This window comes from Furipterus horrens, unplaced genomic scaffold (assembly GCF_987537825.1).
Source record: "Furipterus horrens unplaced genomic scaffold, mFurHor1.1.pri manual_scaffold_2, whole genome shotgun sequence".
Classification (NCBI taxonomy): Eukaryota; Metazoa; Chordata; class Mammalia; order Chiroptera; family Furipteridae; genus Furipterus; species Furipterus horrens.
The window spans coordinates 70,672,649-70,698,175 of NW_028327172.1; the positions used below are offsets into that span (position 1 = coordinate 70,672,649).

Sequence of the window (25,527 nt, forward strand, 5' to 3'; positions counted from 1 at the left end):
ACCCTCCCTGAATGTAAAAGTTTATATCCTCTTATTTTAAGCACAAAAGAAACAGCATTTAAGGCTCCATGTTGTGTAATAAATACCATTTAAAACTAGTTAAGTCTGCCCTCAGGCAAAATCATTTCCATTTCTTTGCCTTTTTCTCTTGTGTTTTTGGAATGTAGTTCTCCAAGTTCCTCTAAACTTGAAGTAGGGCAGTAGGGTTTAGAATTAGAATTAGAAGTCCCAGCCAGGTAGCTTCGTTGGTTAGAGCACCATCCTGATACTCCAAGGTTGCTGGTTTGATCCCCGTCAGGGCACATACTGGAAGCAGCCAAAGAATGCATAAATAAGTTTAACAAGTTGATATATATTTTTTTCTCTCTAACCAGTTAAAAAAAAAAAAAAAGAATTAGAAATAGAACACCAGATTAGAAATGAGGCAATCTGTCAGCTCTGCCACTGACCTTGTGACTGGTCAGACAGTGACTCCCTAGGCCTCTGTTTCCATAAGAGGAAAAGGACATCTCTGCTCAGGAACATGGGAAGGGCAAAGAAGGCAGGACCACTTCAAGCCATCCATGAGTTATAATACATGATATGAACTTGAAAGAAAAATGTGATGAACTGGACTTTGCATTTGAAATCCCTAGGTCTCTTTATTTCTAAGTGAAATAAGTTGCTATAATCATCAAAACAGCCCCTCGCCCTCCCATCCTTTGGTGTGACAGTTGTTTGAGGCTGTTATATGTGGCTTCACAGAGTCCAAGAGTGTGCTGAGACTGACTGACTAGAACAAAGGGCATGCAAACATACATGTATCTCTGAATGACGGAAACTTGCAGAATGCGAAAACACACACACACACGAGCTGTAAAGATTTATTATCATGAGAAGTGAGATCTTTTTCTTTATATACTTCCAAAATGCTCAAAAATTTTTATCATAAGCATACATTACTTGTATAATTCAAAAAAACCCTAAATATTATAAATAATGACAACCACAACCACATTAAAAAAAGTTAGTTGAAAAATATAGGTATAGATCTAGGGCTGCCGTGCCATAGTAGGAGTAGGATGATACAGCCTTCACATTTTACTGTCCCTGTTCAATCCATATTTGCTGAGTGCTCACCAGTCAACATTATTAATCACTTACTAAGTGACAGCATTCTGCAAGACCAGGGGTTGGCAAACTACAGCCTGTGAGCCAAATCCAGCCCAGCACCTGCTTTCATAAATAAAGTTCCCTTGGAACACAGCCATACTCATTTATGTATTGTCTGTGGCTGTTTTTGTGCTCAAACAGCCCAGTTGAATAGCTGCAACAGAGACTACATGGCCTGCAAAGCCTAAAATACTTACTATGTGGCCCTTCAGAGAAAAAGTTTATTGGCCCCTGTGTTAGATAATAAGGATTCAGTGAGTAGCAACAACAGCCCTGGTCCCTGCCCTCATGGGCTTTATAGTCCAGTTAGGTAGCACTCAATTGGTCATGCAAATAAATGTATAACTGCAACACACTAGCACAGAAAGATGTTTGCTGCTCCTAGAGAGTACCTGGGCAGTTGACCTAGTTGGGAATACCATGGAAGACAATAAAACAAAACAAATAGCCCTGGCTGGTGTGGCTCAGTGGATTGAGCACTGGCCTGGGAACCAAAGGGTCGCCAGTTCAATTCCCAGTCTGGGCACATGCCTGGGTTGTGGGCCAGAACCCAGTTGGGGGGGGGGGGGCACCAGGGGCAACTATACATCGATGTTTCTCTCCCTCTCTCTAAAAATAAATAATAAATAAAATCTTAAAACAAACAAAATGGCAGGTACAAAGGCCCTATGATGGAAGAAAAGTGTAAATTTCTTTTAATTTGGAAAAAAAAAGTATTCCAGCCTAGATGGCAGCTGCCCCTGCTGTGTTTTCTAGGGCACCTGTGTCTGGATGCTTTGTCCCTGCTCATGATGGCCACCTTGCTTTCTGGTAGAGGCATGGAGCTGGTGGCTGCAGACTGCAGGCTGGGGTGAACTGCGCTCTGGGTAGAGGCAGGGGAGCTGAGCAGGAACCATGGCCAGTACAGAAGTAACGACTGGACAGACATTGCTGCTGCAGGATTTGCAGGCCACTGTGTTTTGCAAGCCATGAAGCATATGGAGCCTCAAGTCAAACAAGTTTTTCTGTCTACCAAAATCTGCCTTCAGTGGTGGCTATTCCAGAGGTGGATTTGAACCCAAAATGATGAAACAGGGAGCAGCATTAATACTAGGTGTAAGCCCTAATGCCAATAAAAGAAAAACAAGAGATGCTCATTAATGATGTATGCTTTTACATCACCCAGACAGTGGGATAAATACTATGATGGCATTAGCACCAGTTGCTATAGTAGATGCATCTCACTGGGAAGAAAGGTTGTCAAGGTCCAGACCTGGCACAGTTGCTTGGAACTGGGAATTTGAAAGTGAATTTAGCCACAACTTTGACCTCAGAAAAGTTGATGTAAGTATGTATATGTCACTGACAGAATTCATATTTCATACAGTGAAAACTTGACGAAAATTTAAAAAATTTTTTAAAAACCTAGATATAAGCCAAAGTGGTTAGCAGTAAAGACCTGGCAAGGTCTGTGGCACCAGATAAGGCTGGGAAGGGATGGGGGACAGACCGTGCAGCGCTCTGGTGACCCTGATAAGGGCTTATTTTTATCTGAAGAAAAACGGGGAGTCCTGAAAGGTCTCCAGTGAGACTGCTGGAGACATGATGGAATTAACGTTTTGAGAGGATTTTTCTGGCTTCAGAGTGGAGGAAGGCAGGGGTTAACCGGGCAGGAAGCTGTTCGGCAGAGGCCTGGACGAAGATGATGGGAGCTGGGAGCTCAGGGTGCAGATGGTGGGGACTGCAGGGGTGAAGTCTGTCCAGCTGAGCAGCAGAAGCAAGCTCATCAACCATCCCAAAGGGACCACTCGGCCGTGTAGTCGTCTGATGTTATCATGGGTACCAAGGTCCAGATACAATATAGTCAAGAATGAGAAAAGACCTTTTATGGTTCATAAACTCAGCTCTCCTTTCCCCATGTATCCCCATGAGGCTACGGTGGATTCCTAATCTTTCAGAAACACAAATAGTGGCCATTTCCTTACATGGCCCCTGTTCAATCATGTGTCTTGGTCAATTGAATCAACAGACTGACGGGATATGTATGGATCAACTTCTTCCCTTAGTTATAAATACTAAGATAATTTTCTGAAACCAACACTGCCATCTTCCAAACACATAGCGAAGGCTCATTTACCATGCTGGGTGGAAGCCAGATAATCCAGAATATGAGGACAAACATCAGAACCTGCACAGGGACAGGACTTCAGCTTACTACCAGTCTTAAAGGAATAGGGAATTTCTACACTTTCAAGGAGGTCAGACGTTCTGCATTGGAGCAAAGGTCCTCTTCTGTTCCCAAAGCAGGGCTCATTGCATTACTGGGTTAAGTTTCAGAACGTGCTGGGTTCACCTGGCTTTACTTCCCTGGGGAAACAGGCTGGGTGCATGGAAGGGAGTCCTGAATTGATGAGGATGAAGGGTGGATGAGTGGATCCTCTACTTCTGCTCCAGAGATGGATTTCTGGAGGGCGTCGCTTGCCTGTACCCCTTCCCCTCAGGCAACTGGCATCTGGTCAGGAGCTGGGCTCACCTCAGGCTCAGGTACTGTACCCGACCCACCTCTGGCAGCCGCAGCTCCACACCCCCACAGATGCAAGACAGCTCCCTTATTCCTGCCACACTCACTGCGGGACAATACTTACTGCCTGACAGGCTTCTGAGATGATTCATTCCCCTCCACTGCAATCTGCTGCTTTATGGAGGATGTCCGTTAGCATAATGACCATAGGAAGTGCTCACCACAGATGAGAACAGAGCAAAATTGCAAAAGGGGGCAACAGCACCCTCAGCCCGGTGCAGCACGGAGGTGCACCTGAGACCAGAACACCTGAGGCTGTGAGCATCTGACATGTGCTGGCGTGAACCTGTGGGGCTGGAAACAGGCTCTGCTCTATAAAGTCCTAGTAAATGAATGTGTGACCTTTCAAAAGAGAAACTTCATTCAGGAGAGTCATATAGGAGTCCTCCCAATGCATTAACAGGTTTGTTAACAGAGGCAGTTTCGTGTGCTCTCTATTGCCAGATAGCTCACGTTCCAACCCCAGTTCTACCACTTCCTATGTCCATGAACATGGAATAATTTAACCTCTCCATGCCTCAGCTCCCTCTTCTAAGGAGGATAATACTAACATCTATTTCCTATGGTTGTTGTGAGGACTGAGGTTACATGAGAGGAAAAAAAAAAGGCTGGAAGCATGCCCAGTATGTGGTAAGTGCTCAGTGAGCTCTAGACCCACGGAAAACCCGAAGGCTCCTCACCCTCAGCACGTCTCACACCAGCTTCCCCTCCGGTGTCCTCACGTCGGTCACGGCAGTGCCTTCTCCCAGGTGTGCTGGCCAAAGTCTCTGGAGTCATCTGTGACTCCTTCCGCTCTCTCACCCCAAAGTCTCTTGGCTCTTTCTTCAAAATACACCCAGAACCAGACTGCCACTACCCTGTCCAAGCCACCGTTGTCTCTGACCACATTACTGAAATCTTCTACCTGGCCTCTCTACTTCTGTCCTTGAATCCATAATCTGTTCTCAATGTGGCAACCAAAATGATGCTATGAAATGTAAGTCAGCTTTCCAGCAGCGACAACACGCCTCTCACTGAGGATCTCTCAGTGCAGAGCCCCAGCTCCTACTTCATGGATGTGGAATGCCGGTGATGCTGTAAAATCATCACTGTCATTGGCCGTGCATAGGCAGCAGTTTTGGGTGCTGGCTGCTCCCGTGTCCTCTGTCAGCCCACAGGAGGATAAGCAAGGCTTCCAGAGGCTGCTCCTTCTGAAGGAAGCGGCACTAAACGCACCTGAATCAAGATGAGTGGAAACCATCCCATTAAACACATTCTGGATACCAAAAAAATAAAAATAAAAAAGGTAAGTCATATCAAAACTCTCTGCTCAGAGCCAGTACAATGGCTTCCTGTCTCACGTGGAATAAAAGCCAAATTTCCTACAAATAGTCCAGAAGGCCTTAAATGATTGTCATCTCCTGCCCCACCTGTCTGACCTCATCTCCTGCTACTCTCATTTATCCTTCTCTAACCACGTTGGCCTCTTCTTCAAACATGGGGGAACACTAATGCCTCAGGGCCTTTGCACTTTCTCTTCCCTCTGCGGAACAATCTTCCCCCAGATACCTGCATGACTGGCTTTGTCACTTCCTTCAGATCTGTACACAGTCACCTCCTCAGTGATGTCTTCCCTAGAAGCCCTTTTAAAACTTAACCTCTCCCCTGATGACTCAACCTCTCCCCTGATAATTCATATCCTTCTACCTTGTATTATTTTTCTCCTTAGTACTTTTTACTATTTAATAGCTATGTCTTTTATTTATTTTATCATCTGTGTCCTCTATTAGATACTAAGCTCCATGAGAGTAGGTATTTTGTTTGTTTGACTCACTGCTCTATCCCAAGGACCTAGAACAGTGCCTGACACAGAGCAGGTGCTGAAATAAATATTTGTTGATGAATTAATCAACAGAGGACCCAGTGCTTTGTTAAAGCATTAAGTATTCTGGTCAACTGAAAGTCAGTCAAAACTCAAGATGATATTTTTAAAATTAAGGTGTACATGCAATTTGGGAAAATACAATTTAATTTATATTTTTAAATACTATTACAGCCATCTGTTCACTCTACAAATAAAATGTACCCTTATTTTCAGTTTTCATTAAAATATTAAATACCCTCAGTTAGAGCCTTTTGACTGAGCTACACTTCCATCAGACGCTGGGTCAATAAAAGCAGGGCTGGAATACTAAATGATGCTTCTATTTCTGGTTCACCCTGTGAATCGGTTTCTTCTTTATTTCTTCTTCCTTTCAGTGGCCATGCAGATTTATCAGCAGGCAATGCATTATTGATGCCGTAGATGTCAAGTTCTATGGAACACAAGGGTATGTGACCAACTGGAAGACATGACATGCGCCTTGAAGGGTCAAACATTCTTGAATTAACGCTAATTCTAGGAGTAAGATCAGCTCACTGGAAGTGAACATTACTGGCAAGTGAGAGGATTTATTTTCTCAAATTTTCACTTGTTGGGCTGACAGTGTAAAAGGATGAGAAATCTGAAACCCAAAGCATAAAATCTTTATTTCTCAAGGAAAGCACCATTCAATCACCATAAGCTAATAACTGAGCTAATGACAATCTGAAGGTGGAATTTTCAATATAGTGTGTTAGAAGCAAAGCCATAAATCATCCAAAGAACTGAACTGCTTCAGCAAAATAAAAATAAAGGAACACATCTAGTCAGTCGATTTGGAATCTGGAGAGAAAAACGCTGATGTTATCATTGGAAGACAGAATGACAGAGAGAAAGAGGGCTAAAAGCATTGGAGATGGGCAGCCATAAGCTTCAGTCCAGGCTTTGCCACCTAGCAGCTGTGTGACCTTGGGTAAGTTACGTAATCACTGTGACCCTTGGTTTCCTAAACTATAAAACATGGATCATAACAGAATCATAGGTATGGGGAACATATGGAGGCGTGTCAGCTGGGAGGGTGAAGGGGGGAGAAGGAGGGAAATGGTGCAGGAATTAAGAAGCGTAGTAGGAGGGTGGGGAATGGACAGGGAGATGTAGAGAAGAACTTATATGCATGACCCATGGACATGGACTAAGGATGGTGAGACCGCTGGGGGGTGCAGTTGCTGGGTGGACAGGAGCAAAGGGAAAAGAAATTGGGACAACTGTAACAGCATAATCAATAAAACATGCAAAAACAAAAACAACAACCATGGATCATAATACCTGGAGTTGCACAAATCAGTCAATTTGTGAAGATCTTTGCACATAGTAAGGGATCCATAAACAACAATTCCTTTCCTGGACTGTCCACATTTAAGTCTAAACTGAAAGAATGGTGCACAGATCTGTTACCACTGGACTGTTTAAGGACAAAATGTCCCTAAAATGTTCTGCCAATAGAGGGCAAGTATCTTAACTTGCTCCTGAGAATGACCACAAGTCAAATGGAAACACTGAATTCAGAGATAAATAAAAAGCCAGTAAAGGAGAAAAATGCAATGAAGAACAACCTACATGACTCCTGTTCTTGCTCTTTGCACTCCAGTAAAGAAGAAACTGAGCAACTGACTTTGGAACCATCCCCTGGAGTCAGGTGCTTTCCAGCCTTAGCCAGGCTCAGCACAATAGCCTGGAATGTAATTGCTCAGTGTTTGTTTTGTGACAACATAACTCTTGGTTGATCAGGACAGGGAGGGTGGAGGTATTTCTGGCACCTGTTTTGTTTTTTTTAGTTACCTAAATCCATCCATTTGATCTTCCATTCACTCAACCTCCCACCATGTACTTTCTGAGCACCTATTTATGAACATGGGACATACGCCCTGCATTTGAGAAGATGCAAAGATTGATATTTCACGTCTTAGGAGAGATTTATAGAACTGTAGGAGTCCCCTATCTATTCCAACATTCCACATGTGCATGTGTGTGCACTTGTGTATGTCTAACACTTAATCAGAGTAAGACCTTAATGAAGTATACACAGGAGTATTTGCTAAGACCTTACCATATTCCAGGTACTATGCTACATGATTACATGTGTTATCTTATTTGTCACTATCACTTTATGAAATTAACACTTGTTATACCTTTAATGAACATATCGGAAAAATAGGACTGAAAGAATTTAAGGTCATGTAGCCTGTAAGTGGCAGAGAAGGGATCTGAATTCGAGTCTCTTAGCTAGGAAGTAAGAATCAGAATTGCCCTATTTGCTGCATCCCTTACTCAGAAATGTAACCATATGATGTCTTTTTTATATTTGTTCTCTGATAGAATGGGAAGAGGACTTACATTAGAATAAATTAGACAGTGTGTCTAACAGTTTCAGGGTGTGTAAGCAAGAAGCCATTAGATCAAGAATTAAAGATCAAGAATTTAAGGTTCTAAGTTGTGACAACTGTTCACATGCATTTACTAAAATTTGAAATGTGACGTCACTGGGCCCTTTAGGAAAGTGCCTTTGTGGTTAACCAAAATATCCCCTTCACTGCAGAGCCACTGATATTTTGAGCAACATTTATGTGGCTAAATATGTGCTCTCGCTTGTATTGGGTTGGCCAAAAAGTCTGTTTAGTTTTTTTCCATAAAATAAAAGACATCTTTCATTTTCACCAATAACTTCATTGATTTGGATGTTTTGAGTACATCGGCTATCTCTCGCATGGTATAACATGGATTGTTCTCAATGTCTCAATTTGATCACTATCAACTTCAACTGGTCTACCTGACTGTGAAGCATCATTGTCCAGCAAGAAATCTCCAGTATGAAACTTTGCAAACCACTTTTGACGTGTTTGATCAGTCATAGTGTCTTCTCCATACATTGCACAAATCGTTTTTTTGTATTTCAGTTGTGTTTTTACCTTTCTTGAAATAATAAAGTATAATGTGCCAAAATGGTATATATTTTCTTCTATCTTCAATATTAAAATGACTACACAAAAATTCACCAATTTTGGTAAGTTTTTTAAATGCATGCTGATATGACAGCTGTCACAATATAATCTAACAAAACTGTTTCCAATGAAGTTAAAGACAACTAAACACTACTAGAGCCGTCTTAAGGAAAAAAACTAACTTTTTGGCCAATCCAATAATACAACTGTTGAGAAAGAGAAATGCAGTAGAAATTAAAATTCCCATATAAAAGATGAGAATTAAATTCCTACCACCATTAATGTAGTGGATCTCCTGTGAGGTCAGAGAATCTCCATGGTGTATGGAAGGAGCACAGACTAGGAGCAAAGAGTCATGAGTTCAGACTTAAGCTGTGTGCCCTTGGGCCCATCAATTAAACTCTCTGAGCCAGTTTCTTCATCTCTACAATGAAGAGAATAATATCTACCTCACAGTATTTTTGTAAGATTAAATAACTGTGAGCTGAATATAAAACCAGATCCTCCCAGTATTCATGTTTATAAAGGGATAGGGTCTTATATATGTTGGTTTCCAGCATACTTTGGAAAAGGCATCACTGGCACTTCATCCATAAATTCTTTCATTAAATGGAAAAGGAGAAAAGCTAAATGGTTTGAGGCTCCCTGTACTAAACGAGAGCCCAGTTCTCAGGTATCTGGAGTCTTGACTGAAGACCTCTGCACCACTTTCATCATGCCAGTGGGAGCACATTTTCTCATCTCTCTCTCTCTCTCTGCCTTCTCCCCATTCTCAATTTAAAAGTGACCACATTCCACATAGAACTTAAGACAGCTCTGTTTTTCCTGCCTCCTTTATTTATTTATTTTTAAACTGATTTGAGAGAGGTAGGGAAAGAGAGAGAGACATTTGTTGTTCCACTTATGTATGCATTTATTGGTTGGTTCTTGTATGTGCCCTGACCAGGGATCGAACCCACAACCATAGTGCATTGGGACAACACTCTAGCCCATGGAGCTACCTGGCCAGGGCTCTCTGCTTCCTTTTACAGTTCTCATTCTGTTCCTCATAAGATCTCATTTAAATTCCTCCAACACTGGCAGTCATGGGGTCCTGTGTCTGACACTACAGAGCTGTTATCCAGAGCAGAGACCCAGCTCATCTGGGGGCAGACTTAGAGCAAGGCCAGGTCTGCACATGAAATATGTCTGTAACAGTGGCTGCTGGCCAGCTACAGGGAGAGCTTCTGAAGCAGAAAGCTCCCCACCAAGCACACTCAAGCTGAACATCTCACCCTTTGCCTGATTTGCCTTTAATATCAAATTATGTTATTCAATCCGTATTGAGCGCTTCCTACATCCTAGGCACCTGGAATATGAGCATGAGTGAGATGCAGTCCTCAGGGGCTCTCGTCAAGGAGACAGACACATAAGCAGGGAATTATAAAGCAATGTGATAAATGCAAAAAGAGAGAAATTATAGGATCACTGAGAGGTGAGCCTAACTCACGTGGGCAATTCCTTCTGAAAGAGGTGACATGTGGGCAGTTGTGAAGGGTGGCGCAGGAGAGGCAGCAGTGAGGGCGGGGTGCAGGCTGTATAGAAAGGGCATCTGGGGCAAAAGGAATCAGCATGAGCAAAGAAACAAATGCCACAAACAGGATGGTTTATGAGAGGCACTCATGGCAGCTGGAAAATGCTAGCAGCTAACCTGTGGGAATGGGGCTGGACAGGGCATGGGGGCCTTGTAAACTGTATTCTACAGGATGAACTTTGTCTGTAGGTGTGGGGCAGCCAACATTAAAGGTTTTAAGCACAAGAGTGAGTCATTTTTTATATTCTTCCATTTAGTTCTTTTTTTTTTTTTCAAAGAGAAACTGCAGGACAGCCATGAAAATTAGTTGGGCTCTGAGAGACCCAGGGCCAACGCATCCCAGGCCTACTCATTGCCAAAGGCAAGCCCAAAGCTCCTTCAGTCTCCGGCCTCTTCCTCCCGTCTGCTCAGCCTCTCTGTAATGCTGACCTCATTAAAAGGTGATGTGGGTACAAGGTGACTCAGTATTACGAAGAGCTTTGAAGCAGGCAGAAGGCCACCCTGAGCCCTGGGCATCTTTCTGCAGCGGGGCCTCGGCAGTGAGGCAGGCTGGGACCCGGCGGGAGCTGGCGCAGCACGGTCAGGTTGGCTGCAGTGGGCTCCACAGCCAGCCTGCACCCCATGCTGCAGCTTCTCGCCCTCCCTCCTAAAAGCCTCTGGCCCCTGGCTAGCTTCACCTGGCATTGTAGTAGAAGGAAGGGGGGCAGGAGGACACAAGCCCCCCTTGCAGGGGGAAGCATCAGTCACTGGGACCACTGGGACCTCCCCAGCTAAGAACTCTGGCTCCTGTACTTTCCCAAACCACTGTACGTCTCACCTCTAGAGCTACCATTTGGAACTATCCCCCCTCTCTTCCCCAACCTCTTTTATCTCCTTAGTCCTATTCCTCATTCCCTGCCCCCACCCCCAGAAGCCCAGGCTTGGGTGAGGTTCTGTCCACCTCATCTCCACCGAATTGTGCTCTTTTGTGACTCCTTCAATAACTCCTGCCTCCCTAAGTGATCCTTGACTACTCCTTCACACCTGACCCCTCCCTTCCATCATTCCCCTTCATTCTGAACACGTGAGTAGGCGGTAATCTACTCACTTTAGTTTGGCTGCCCCACCCACTCCCCACACTAATCACTAATCCCTGAATCTGCATTTCTCACTTATGTTATTCCCTCCACTTGGAATGCCTTCCTCCTCCTCCCCCTTCTGAACTCTGCTTCATCCTTCCATGCACAGCACAAATGTCATCCTGACCCTAAGGCTTTCCTCTATCACCTTCAAGACAGATTAAATCTAATAGGACTTTGTTTACCTTTATTAAATGATGGGGTTTTGCTTATATCATAATAACCTAGTACTCAGATGCCAGGCACCTCTCAGGAACATTGTATATGGTAACTCATTTAATCCTCAGAACCACCCTGTTATTATCTCCAAGTTTACAGCTAGTCGGTGGAAGAACTAATCTATGTCACCTCTCCACCCAGCGTGCTTCACCTGCAGACCAGGACGCCTTTGAGTGCAGGAACTACAATCTATTCTGCTGGTTCTCTAAGTGCCTGGCACACCGTAGGTGATTACTAAATGTGTTCTGAATTTAACTGAAATTTGTTTAGTATGCATTCTCATGTTTTCCTCACATGTATGTTCTGCCTTCCCAAGGCATGCATGAGATCCTCAAGGAGAATAGACTAGATCATCTATTTTCTTCACAGGCCCACAATCATGATAAAAAATTAATCAGAGGAAACGAAGAGAGGTGTGGGGGTGCAGCTGGGGGCAAAATAATTATAGATAATATATGCCTTAAGTGTGCACAATTCACAAAGACTTGTGCACACGCCTGATCTCATAGGTACTGACATCAGCAGGAGAGGAAGGTGGAATGGAGGTGAAGGTAAGGAGACTGAGGTGCATATTGGTTGAGATCTGGCCAATCTCTCAGAGCTAGAAATATCTGAATGAAATTACAGAGATTACACCCCAGTGTTCTGAATGATGCACCTGCAAGCAGGTCTCCTGGTCACCCAGGTGGTCCTGCACAGCTGTGGCTATCATGAATGGGCAGGCTGAATGCGTCAGCTCCTCCGGCAGCGAGGGTGGCTTTGGCAGCTGGGGCAGGTGCAGAGGCAGGTGGGAGGCTGGTGAGAGGCGGAGAACCGGCCAAAGGGGAGGCTGGCTGAGCTAAGGTGGGGCAGCATGTGTTACGTCATGTTTGGTTACCCGCACCAACAAGACAGAACACCCTGATAGGTGGCATGATTTCCAACTGGTCGGATAATACAGACACAGAGAGTCAAGAAAAACTGGTTTTCCTTTGCATTAACTGGAGACAGTCAATGTTTCTATGTTATTTATAACTATGTTTCTGTTATTTATAACATTTCTTAAAATCTATACCTTTATTTTATTGCCCTAACTCAACACAACGTCAGATGGAATTTACTTGATGTTGTGTACTTAAGGGATGGGTTTTCAGGCTCAGGCAGCCTCTGCAGAAGGGAAGCTTTTTCCTAGTAGAAAGGGCAGCGAACTTCTTCTATCCAAAGACTTTGTCTAGCTTACCGACGGGGTGGTCTTCCCTTCCTCAAGTCTCCCGCCCCCCCCCCCCCACAGCCTTGATCTCCTGCTTGCAAAATGGGCATGAAAATGCCCATCCACTCCCTAAAAATTGTGACAATGACCTGCGCCAAGGCCTGTGAGCTCCCAAGCCTAGGCTTCTCACTAATCTGAAAGGTCTCAGGGGTCTTGGTCTCACGTTCCTCACTATTCAAGAAATGAATGAGATACTACATGTCTTCACCGAAATGTAGGCAGAGCCACCTCCCACTGCGAAGCCCCCAGCCCCTGAGGCTTAAGCGTAGGCTCGAAGATCTTAGAGCTTCTGCGGTAGCACAGAGAGGGGCGAGACAGGCTGTGTAACTACCGGGGCGCAGTGGAGTGGATCCGAAACCCGGGTTTTCTGACCCTGGCACACGGAGTGCGTAGGGGCTGCTTTTCCCCATCCTCACCGAGCCTGCAAGGCGCCCCTGGAGGCCAGCCAAGCTCCGGGGCTGGGGAAACACCTCGCTTACCTGCGGCTCCACCAACCAGCGCTGCTCCGCGCCGGCGGGAGCGGGGCGCGGGGCGCGGAACGCCGAGTACACGGGGATGCGGTCCCGAGTGCTGTACAGGGTGGCGAAGTGCTCGGTGCCCTCGGAGCGCTGACAGATCTTCACGTGGCCCTCGGCCATCAGCCCCACTGGCGGGGTCTCGGCGTAGAAGAACCGGTCACACTCGCCGAAGCCGGCGTCCTCCTCGCCCACGAGCCGGCCTTCCAGCAGCGCGCTCAGGGCGAAGAGGCTGCCCAGCGCGAGCCAGCGCGCGGGCCCCATGTCGGCCTCTGCGAGCGCTGGGCGGCCGCTGCGCGGGCTCTGTGGGCCGGGCGGGGAGCGCGAGGCCGCGAGCGGGGCTGGAGGGGAAGTGGGAACCCAGGCGCAGCACAGCGCGGCTGGGCGAGCGCGCGACGGGGCCGGCTGGGCGGCCCCGGCGGCGGGGGCGGGTCCGCGTTCCCAGGCCGCGCCTCCCTCTCACCCTCCCACCCCGAAGATGGTGGCTGCGGAGGCCAGAGGCCGGGACTCGGGGATGAGGACAACGTTTCCCGGGGCTGCCCCCGGGCTCAGAGACGCGGGGCACCTGCCGCCGCTCGTCCTTGACTTCGCAGTCTGCAGGAACGTGCGCTCTGAAGAGTGGAAGATCTGAGTGGGTCAGCGTGACCGGAGGGGCTGGGAAGGGAGGTCCCTTGGGCGGGGCACCAAGAAGCCTCGGGAGCCGTCGCCGCAGGGAGCCTTGGGGGATGCAAAGGGGCGGTGTGAAATGCTCCAATAACTGTGTCTCTTTGGAGCAGGTGGGCAGAGAACCCCTCTAAAATCCGATTAAAATTAGTCTCTTCCCCATGAAATGCTCAGCTGCCTGCACAGGAACACAACTTGGATGTATCTTAGTAGATCAGAAGCCGGGAGACCCAAGTTAAGGAATCCTGTTAGAGGAAGTGCCTAATTTAGGCAGACAGTAAAGCCCTTGTGGTTTAACTGGTGCGAGGCTTAGAAACAAAACCAGTACCAAGGCAACAAGGAGACTAGTCCACATCACTGCTGATAAGTTGGGTGATTCATTGCTTCATTCATCCTGCGGAATGCCTATGTGCTAGTCTGACAGGGTTCCTGCGGTCCTGAGGACGACAGCCTAGTGGGGAAGCTGGTCATTAATCACAGAATCACGCTATTAGAGGAATAATTAAACACTGACCATGGATCTGTGAGTACCTGACCCCCACCGGGATCTGTGAGAATTGAAGTCTGAGCCTAGACTGAGCAGATAACATTAACTGGGCAAAGTGTAAAACAGCATGTGTTGGCGGAATTTAAGGAAGGATGTTGTGGGTCTAGAGCAGATAACTAAGAGGAGATTGTGAGAAATAAGGCTAAAGAAAGAGGCAGGGTTGTATCATTCAGGTTATCATAGGTCAGAGGCCTTCAAACATTTTTAATCGGACCCACAATGAGAAAACAAGTCATGTAATAATACTTATGCTCATGATTGGCAGTGCAACCTCATATTTCTATATTATTCTATTTTATACCACTTTTTTAAAATGCCAGTGGTGACCCACAAAATTGTTTCTGTGACCCACTAATAGCTCATGGCCTACAGTTTGGAAAGAAATATTATAAATTATATTGAGGATTTTCATCTTTCAACAGTAGTGCTGCAATCACTTTTGCTCTCTGTGCAGAAATGGGCAGAATAGAGTGGTCAAGAATGAATGAAGAAGAATATTTGCAATAATCCAGGTGAGTGATGGCAGCTCAAACAATGGTAGAGCCCGAGCACCTACTCAGGGCCAGGTGCCCTTACTTACAGCTTATTTAATCTTATTCCCCCAGTGTGTCACATGGGGAACTGAGAACAAAAGTATTCTGATGTTTGCCTAAGATGGCATAGCCAAAGGAACTAGTATAAATGACCCATGGACATGAACAACAGGGTGTGGGGATTGACTGTGGGAGAGGGGGGAGGGGGATGGGAACAGTGGAGAACATTAGGGGGAAAATGGGATAACTGTAACAGAATAACAATAAGAAAAACAAATAAAAAAAAAAAAAGATGGCACATAGCCAGTGAGTCCTGAGCCAGATGTGAACCAGGTCTGTCTGGTTTCCTCTAAATTGCAGCAAATCTGTAATGTGAGCCTACAAAGTAGGAGACGGATTGTCAGGAGAACATACTTTGGAGCTTAAGAACAAATTCCGTACAGGCTTCAATTCCTGAAATTGTTGACTAGGCTTGGTTCCTAAAATGAAAACTAAATTTGGATCTTAATTTTTTTAAAGGCACATTTTATGTGATGTCACAGAAGAGGCTAGCTGGACGTGGAGTCCTCTTTGATCTGGGGTTGATGACCTTGGTCGTCCAGTACATGTATCTCAGGCAAGTCATCTCACCCTGTAGACCTCAGTTATGTCCTCTCATGAGGATGATGCCTCTCCTAGGAGGCTGTGAGGATTGTAGATTTTATAGGGCTTTTTATATTTATATGGGGTTATATGTGTTCCCCAATGTTGATTCATGCTGTCAACTATAAAGAACTGTATAAACAATTATAAATCAATCCCTCTTCTCCCTGTGTTCTTTGTAAGTGCTTCTATTATGGTGGTTATAATGTTAGGACATTAATCATCCCTGTGTCTGTCTTCTTTACTATGTGTTCCCGCAGACAAGGGCGATGTCTTAGTCTCTAGACCCCATTGGCTACCACAGAGTCTGGAGTAATAAATGAATAATGTGATGCTTATAGTATATTTTAACAAATGAAAAAAATTAAAATTAATTATTGGTTTTTATAATTTAAAATATATGACTTTAACTCACTTTCTCAAACTTTGTGGATAGTTTAGATAAGCACAAATATCTCTGCCACTCATCGCCAACCCCTGACTCCTAAGGCAGATTATGGTTTTCCCCCAGGCCCCGACACATATATGCACACAGAACCTTTGCACATCCCACAGCCAGGATAATTTTGTCTGCCTTATCTCCTTTATAGCACAAGACAACAGAGGTTCTTTTTGTTTACTTGCCTTCCAAAGATAAAATTATTGTCATGTTGAACATACTTTTGCAAAGTACAAATGTCCTCATGCCAAGATTCTGGAACACACTACAGGGTGGGAATTCCTTGATCTAATTTTATTATTTGCTGACTGCTCATTCCAGAGAAGATTGTGTTCAGCTGCATCTTTATGTACAACACATAGTCCATCGATAATTCAGTGCTATCTCTTGCCTCTAGCCCCTTTCCTGTTCCACTGACTGTTCTCACAGGGGCAGAGGTTTCAAACCAGATCCTCCCGGGCCTCTGCATTCACACCCATGCCAGTCCAAAGAATATCTGTCAACAGCCTTCAGCAAAGGAAAAGTAATGGCTGATTTGGGAAAATATGTCATTCTACTTCTACTTCTGTGGTTTGGTTGTTTCTTTCCCAAGCTGCTTGAAACATGAGCTAAGTAGCTACCAGCACCCCCCCCTCCACTGCCTCAGCCCTCTGATGCCAAGGGCATCCCTGCCACCACCTGCAACCAAGCATCCTCATCTCTCATCCCAGGTTTTATCCTTTCGTCTCCTCCAATCCGTTTTCCAGCTGAAGTGACTTCCTCAAATAAATCTGATGATGTCATCCTACTGATACAGCCCTTCAATCACTCTCCATTCACTTTCGGATAAAGCTCCACTCTCCAACTGAGCCCCAGACCACTGAGATCTGGCCCCTCCCTCCCAGGCTTCATCTGCTGCCACCCCAGCCGGGCCCTCTGTGCTCCTGTAGTTCCTTGAATGTACGATGCTCTCTTGTCCCTGAACCTTTGCACCATAAACTACTTCTCTTGGCCTGAAATTCTCACTGCACATTTTCATCCCTTCACGTCTTTCATTTACTTTTAGATATCTTTTCTTTTTTTTTTTCACAATGCAGCTCAACATTAACTAAACATTAGTTCCTCAGGTCACCCACCTTCCTGACAAGTACGCCCTCGCCCTCGCTGCTTTTCTCCTCCTGCCCTGTGTGAGGTTAAGGGTGTTTATTAGCCGTTATGTCCTCTGCATCTAATCAACTACCCTTTCCCTTAGACACAAACATAGTGTATTCAATACAGTAAATTAGTGAAAGAATGAATAAATGAATGAATGAAAAAAACCTTTCTCCATGTAACTTCACTTAGACTTTCACGCTCTAATTTGTTCATTTATTTTCAAAACACTTTTTTAAAAACATCCACCATGAGCTAGCCATTATGCTAAAATCCGTTACTCAGGGGAAGCAAAGTTAAGCCTGGTCGCCTCTCATTGGATGTCATGGGTAACCTCTGTGAGCTGCTCTGCCTTACAACAGGAAGGCAAGGCTGGGAACTTGCTTGCAGCCAGCACCTTCTGAAACAGAGACTTCATATTGTATCCAGCTGCATTCCGGTACAAAACTGGCACAGACCTTTGCACCACAGAACTTGCAGTAGGTAGGAAGACAGACAGACAAGCAAATACAATGCTGTGTGGGAAGTCTCTCTAAGGGAGGTACTATATGCTATGAGGGCTGAGAAGGGTCGCCTGTACTAATCTGGGGAGAAGCAGCTCTGGAAAGACAATGGGAATGGTAGAAAGTCAGACTTAGTGATAAGATATGTTGAAATAATGGCTCATAAACATGAATAACAATTAATTTCCAAGCACCTGAAGCTACTCCTTTATCTCTCCTCTCAGTAGATTATCTAGCACTTATGTAAAACTCAAATTACTAGGAGAGGTGAGGAGGCTGAGGAGTGGCTCCAGTTTGGTTAGAATGCCTGATTTATTCTCCTGATAATGAATGAACCTAAGAAAGCATGCCTGGCTCACATCCTCTAGTGCGAGGCTGAAGGCCTCTGAGTGGAAAGGGATTTGACACTGAAGCCAACAGGAGGCTGAGTCATGCTCAACTGAAACTGTGGGCAGAGCTGCCTTCTTTCCAGCAAAGCCACGCTTTGGAGGATGTCTAAAAGTAATATTAGAGAACTTCCGTTCCCCTAGAAGAAGCACGTGTGTGTGCATTTACGCACTCTCTCCCCGCAGCCTGCACTCAAAAAGACACCTGGCCCACAGAACTACTGGGCATTTCTGGTTGTTCAACTGTCTTTGCATATTTGTCCAGATGTTAGAGGATTACTTTGGGCAGGGATAACTTTGAGTCCCTTCATGTACAGACATATTTAAAACAATTTTTCTGATATGTGTCAATAAAAAGTAAGTTAATAAATAAAAATTTAAAAATAATTTTTCTGAAACTTTTTTAGCTTTCCATATTGATAAGGAGAATAATGTAGTAGTTATAAGCTTGAACTCTGAAGTTAGACTGTATGGGTTCAAATGCCAAGTCCTCTTACTGGCCGTATGATCTTGGACAAATTGTTAACCCTCTGTGTGCCTCAATTTTCTCATCTATAAATTGAGGATAATGACAGAACCTACCTCCCAGTGTTCAGTATTAAATGCATCTCTAAAATTAAAGTGAATTTTGCAATTGAGTGTGGCATAATTTAACTGCCTCAGTGGTATGCAAAATAATGGTGCATCTTATGATCCGTGGAGGTTCTGATGAAGCTTGATGACCCAAGTCTCGCTTCTCCAGATGTGGATAAACTGCCTGGCTTGGCTTTCTTGCCTAACCCCTATTAATACTATTTAGTATTGTCATGCTCCTTTCAGGCTGAAACAATATGTCATAGATTGGGTGCCTTACAAACAGCAACCATGTGTTTCTTATAGTTCTGGGAAGCCTAAGATAGAAGTGCAAGCAGAATCAGTGTCTGGTAAGAGCCCACCAGGTTCATAGACATGTGTCTCCACATGGCAGATGGGGAACGAAAGCTCTGTGGGGCCTCTTGTAAGGCCACTAGTCCATTTCATGAGGGCACCACTGTCTGGCCTAAATACCCTAGTCACACACCAGGTTTCAATGCATGAATTTGGGGGTCATGAGCAATCAATCTATGGCAATATTACTGAAGACAACACTCTCCTTAGTGAATGAAGCAAGTCTTTTTAAATTAAGTAGATGGTATGGTCTCTTTCTTCCAAATACTGATGGGAATAGAGGAGTTTATCCATTCATTCAACAAATGCTGAGTGCCCCTTGTGGGCCAGACTCGGTGCTAATTGCTGGGGACACGCAGTGAATAGAACATGGTCTCAGCTGTCCTGGAACTCACAGTCTAAGCTACCAGGTTATGTCTATTTTCAACAGAGAACTTTAAATATTTATTTCAGAAATCCATCTGCCCAAGTCTCCATTTCATTGTAATCAGTTATAAATTTAAAGTAATTTCTGTTTATTTTTATCACTAGAAAATTTTAAGGAAAACACTCAGTCCTATCTCTGTCTGTGCATCTCAGTATGCATGTAATAACAGCTTCTGGAAATTGTATAAAATCTCCAAAAATTGCAGATAAATGGAAACAGCACAGGCTTGAGCATCAGAAAACTTTGGTTTAAAACCCCTGCCACTTATAAGCTATTGGAACTCTCTGAGCCTTAAATCCCTCATCTGAAAAATGGGGATAATAATACCTACCTCAGACTGTTGACAAGAGAATTAAATGAAATAGTCACTGTGAAGCACTTAACCTGTAGCAAAACTCAGTAAATGCTAGTTCATTTTTTATGCAGTTTTTTAATAGGTAGGTGACCAGATTCTCATTAAAGGAGGGAAAAAATCATAATTATAAAAATTTGGAGCTTCTAAAACAGGTATTTTAGGGCTCTGGTTTTATTTTCAAAAAATGTTTAAATTTAGTTTATAGACAGGTTAGCTGCAGGATTCCACTTGACAATTGAATTCCAAATCAAGATAGGACTTTCAGAGCACAGAACCTTTCAGCACAACCCGCCTGAGACTAAAGATTCTTTTTTTTTTTTTTTTTTTATAATGTTTTTTATTGATTATATTGTTACAACAGTTCCAATTTTTAAAGATTCTTGATTCATTGGCTTTGACCAAGTCTCAGCTAGCCTTGGAATCGCTGTGGGCAGAAAAAGCTCAGTAAGACAATGTCTTAGAATGTGGCATGTGTGGGAGGAAACAGAGTCAGACACGATCTCTACCACACTGTACACATTAACTTCCACAGGATTCAGGCAACTAAGTAAAAATTGGAGGAAAAAAAACACATAGATATTAAAAAACTTAAAGTATCTAGCAGAGGTGAGATGAGAGCATTCTGAAGACAAGAGAGAGGCTAAAAACCTCCCAGTGGTTCATGCTAAAACCCAAGAGATTGCTAGTGTGTGATTACCCTTCTCTAATTTGTCTAAAAAGGGATTTTACTGAGAAAAATAAAAAAGAGCAGAGAATGATGACATCAGCCATGTTCATTGAACTATCTCCTGTCCCACTAGACTTGCTATCTGGTTCTCCGGGGTCCTAATTTCAGCCACCAGTGGGGTCTTGATGACTTGCCATTTTCACCACAGACTTTAGTATTGCTGTTTGTCTTCACAGGAAAATGCTATATCTTAATGTTTCATGCCCCCTGCCGGCTTCCCCCTAGAGCTCTCCCTACATTTCCAAAGTTATCTAGACTGTGGACTCAGTTTCTGGATCTCTCCCTGGCCTATAGCGGGCACCTTGCCTCACATGACAGGAGCCCCCTGCCCCTTGCAGCAAGGTCTGCTATTAAAGTCACTGGGTATTTGAGGCCTTTGTCTTTGCTTTACTAATCTGCTCCACATGCACCCAGAGCATCTGTTGCAAGTCTAATATTAGCCACAAACATAGTCACATCATCTTGTATAAAGAGCACATTGAGGGAGAAACATTCGGTCACTAGGAGAGATGTGGCAGCAGGAAACAAGGAGCTCTGTCAAATGCTGGACAGTCTGTGATTCAGGGAGGGAGAAGGGGGATGGAGAGAGAAGGCTGAGAGTGTACATCCTTCTCTCTTTCCTTCTGATCTGCTGTCCTGGGGAAATATGATGTATTCTGCACAACTCCTACGATATCTGGCCCCAGGTCAGGCAGAGGTCCAGTGTGACCATAGAAGGAACAGCTATGCTTTGGCCTAGACATATGAAAGGTGTGCCTTTGGCAGAGGGTCCACCTAACTAACAAGTCACCTGAGTTACAAACCTTTGGCCTTGTGACTTAGAGAACTCATGGTGTCACACCTTTTGGGGGAGCTCCAAGATCATTTAGGTTAGCTGCCACGGGCTCACCGAAACTTGGCAACCCAAATGAAGTTTAGAACAGGGGTCATATCTCTGAGGTCAATGGGCCGACTCTGGCCTCTGGAAATATTTTATTTAGCCAACAGGGCTCTTAAATTTTGTGAACTAGCAGCCAACATTTTAAAATCTTAAGGGTTTTTTTGTTTTGTTTTGTTTTTTGCATTAAGTTCCAAGTTTGCAGCTTCTTTTGAAAATTCAGGAACTGACAACTCCTGATTCCCACAAAATAGTAGGCTGGCCCTGCTGAGAGCCCTTGACCTCACGATGAGGTGTGAGACGTCACCTTGACAGCAATACTCATCTAGATAATTCGCTAGAACCTGGTGGGAATGTGAACTTTCCACTAGGGATCAAGGGGCACACAGGAACGGTCAGCTCTCTGGCTGGGTTTTCTCTAATCAAGCAGCCTATGGGTGCCACTGTGTACAGTGGGCAGGGGATGAAGGAAGGCGAAGGACCCCATTTCAAGAAAATTCAAACCCCCACCTCAGAAGATCCAAGCCCCTTCTGCACAGGACTGACTGAGAGAAACAGTGCCAACCCACACAGCCTGGACACTGTGACCTGACACAAAGAGAAGCAGAAACGGTGGCCAAGAAGCCTACCCAGAGCCTTGTCACGTGTCCCGTTAGCTGGAATGAAGACTGAGGAATGGTGGAGGCGGGAGAGAAGAATGTGTCCTCTCCATGTCCCTTTGTGCTTCCACTGGGCCTGAAGAGAAAAAACAAACTAGAACTCTCACTGACAGTGACTGAACTAAACTAAACTAAACTCCCATCCACTTCTGCAGCCTCACCCTCCATGGAGCAGAGCTAGGTAGGTGCTTCTCAACTTGATCACACAGAGGCGCCACCCAGAGAGCTGTGGACGTTTTGTCCTCCTGCCAGATAAAATGGAAATTTGGAGAAGGATAGTAGGCATCCAGGCTGTTTCCAATGCGATTCCAGTGGATTGAGAACCAATGTGCTAGAACAGTGCTTCTCAACCCAACACTGGCCTGTGACTTACCTGGGATCTAGCTGAAGTGCAGATTTTGAGTCTGAGCTTCTGCTTTTTTACCAAACTCAAAGGTGATGTCCATGCTTCACATCTGGACTGCACTTTGAGTGACAAGAAGCTACAGCCCTTTTCCTTTGTCATTCTCTTTTCTAGTCCTTTAGCAGGGAAGATTTCAGGACTCTCACCTCCGAATGACTCTGAAAGTAATAACAGTAATAAAAATAATAAAAATAATCCTGGCTGGTATGGCTCAGTGGATTGAGCACCGGCCTGTGAACTGAAAGGTTGCTGGTTCAATTCCTAGTCAGGCACATGCCTGGGTTGCAGGCCAGGTCCCCAGTTGGGGGCACGAGAGAGGCAACCACACATTGATGTTTCTCTTCCCCTCTTTCTCCCTCCCTTCGCTCTCTCTAAAAATAAATAAAAATAAAATCTTCAATAATAATAATAATAACAACACTAATAATATGAAAATAATACAAAATAAGTAAGAATAAAAAGATCAATAATAACCAGACTGGTGTGTGCTTCTTACCAAAGACTGTAATAAAGTTAATTTAAAAAAATTTTCAAGATGTGAAGTAATCGTTTGTTCTTACCTCAAGTCGGTTACTGCTCAGAATGTCTTACTTGCATGACCACATTTGATCTTTGCCACCACCCTTATTGCTGAAAGTCCAAGATGAAGGTGGCAGCACAGTGGGGTTCTTGGTGAGGGCTGATTCCATGGTATCCAGAAAGCTCCCTTGCTGTATCCTCACACGGTGGAGAGAGAGATCATCTTGTGTGTGTTTCCTTAGAAGGGCACTAATCCCATAGATGAGGGCTCCCCCTCATGGCCTATTCCTTTCCCAAAGGCTCCACCTGCAAAAATCATCACATTGGGGATTTAGGGTTTCAATATATGACTATGGGGGAGGAGTTGCATTCAGTCTGCAGCTGGGGTGTAGACAGTTAGAAGACAGAATGGAACATAAGAAATGTCATTTAAGTGACCCAGCTTCCTAAAGGAGCCAAGGACTGTTCATGGCATGGTTAGAGGAAGGGAGGGATCTTACAGTAAGCCACACTCGCTTCCAAGAGTGAACCAGCCAATGGGGACATTCAAAGGCAGCCCCCCTGTACCTGCAGAACTGGCAGGGAGGGACTGCAGATGCCTGGGGCAGTCATGATTCCCTCAAAGTTGGCATGTGTCCATTCATCAGACATGATTGAGAAAAAACAACCAGAGGACTGCCATGAGTCCAGGAACAGATTGGAACACCTTCGAGAGCCCCATCAGGGCTTTGGCCCTGAACTTAAAGATACATCTAATTAGAAGCTCTAAACCATCCACTTGGGGAGAGCCTGGATATTGTTATGGCTGCTGAGAAGAATCTATGGCGTGGCGAAACGGCCTAATTGCTTGCCTGTCTCTCCAAGCAGATGGTAAATCCATATCATGTTGTATCCTTAGCATCTAATATGGTGCCTGGTACAGCAAGGATGCTTAACAATATCTGTTGAGTGAATGAATGAAGGTCTTGTATTGAAATATGAGAAACAGTTTATTCTCTGGCTCTGCAAGTTGTTTCAATCCTCAGCTTAGATCTGGATATCTTATTTTAACAGATAATTAGTGTGAAAGCACCAATGCCATAGTACGAACTTTTCATTGACCTTAGCTGTTTCTTATAATGCTAACCCCTTTTTCATTTCTATTGGTGGTTTCCTGGAATGTATTCCTTCAATCAACAATATTCATTGAATCCTCACTGTACAGAGAAAACAAAGAAAGACAGTAACAAGTTATATGACTCTGGTTTAATCCATGAGATAAACCATAGGTAAAAATAAAGTTCTTAGGGTCCTAGAGGGTCATCTGTAAATACAGTCAGTGATATCACGAGCGAGGTGAGGTTAGGCCACCTCACTCCTAAGGAGTTTCTCAGATAGTGGAAATGCACTCAGTGGACCTTTGATATTCACAGGGAATGGATCCTGATATCTTTGCAAATTCCTGATTCTAGCTCTTTCCTTAATAATATCTTTATCGGGAGACCAGATTTTTCTGTGCATAGCCTCACACTCTAAATCTGTTGCCTGCTCAACTCTTTCACCTGATCTTTCCCCTGGTAGCTGTTTTTCCAGAGAATTCCTACTGCAGACGCCCCAGGAGCCAAGTGTCTCTGCAAAATTCCAGAATATTGACTGAGGTGACTTATAAATAGTTGAAATGGCTGTTGTCAATTTAGTGACTGCCAGAGACCTGCTGCATCCACCCAAGTCCCATCTAATTCAAGTCCAAAGTACCTGCTGAGTCAAATACATGCCGTGTTAGCTGATGCCACAGGGAACCAAATCAAAGAGAGCTCCGGCTCTCAGGATTTGTGCTTGCTAGGAAACACAGAGCGGTTCTCAGGGATGGCTGTGAGTTATACATGCTTTCCAAGGCTCTGTGGTCCCTGAATTCCTCCATCCCAGCTTACCTAACACACCAATAGCTCCGGTCACTCAGGGGTTTCCTGAAGGGGTACGCATTCACTGGGGTCAGACACGTTGTGCCCGTCCCCTACTCCAGAGCCCTGCCTCAGCTCCTGGTCCCTCATTTCTACTCTTCATCCACTTTGCCACTTTGCTAGTCTGTGAGCCCATTAAGGATGAGCCCACCTCAGGGCATTTTCACATGTTGTCCCTCTGCCTATAATGATGCCCCCAACACCCATGTTCACATGGTGGACACCAAGACCATATCCCCCAAAGGTCCACCCTATCGAATATAGCAGCACGTGTGCTATTTTATTTTTCCTCACAGCCCTCATGACTACTTGACATGTTTTTATATATCACTCCTTATAATGCTCCCAGGGACTTGAAACCTTGTCTTTTTCACTGTTGTGTCCCGAATTAGAAGAACTGTGCCTGGTACACAGTGAGTGCTCAGTTAGCATGTGTGAATGAATGAATGAATGAATGGGCCCTGAAATACACAGACACAATGTGAATCTTTTGAGCAGAGGGTCTGAGGGATGGGCCGAGAAAAGATCTTCTCTGTGTCTACAGGCCTGGATGCAGTCCTCTTGGGGAGGAGGGAGAAACAATGAGGGCACAAAGACACTGGGCGCCAGCATACTAGAGGCAAG

General features: G+C 44.7%; 1 protein-coding gene across 1 annotated transcript in view; it reads right to left on the reverse strand.

Moving 5' to 3' along the window:
* Positions 1-13,606, reverse strand: part of ENDOD1 (endonuclease domain containing 1) — a 34,728-nt gene extending 21,122 nt beyond the window's left edge. The window contains exon 1 of the mRNA XM_090265836.1: positions 13,190-13,606. Within this exon, the coding sequence (XP_090121962.1) occupies positions 13,190-13,489 (300 nt within the window). The 5' untranslated portion in view covers positions 13,490-13,606. The remainder of the gene's footprint in view (positions 1-13,189) is intronic.
* Positions 13,607-25,527: the final 11,921 nt, after the last annotated feature.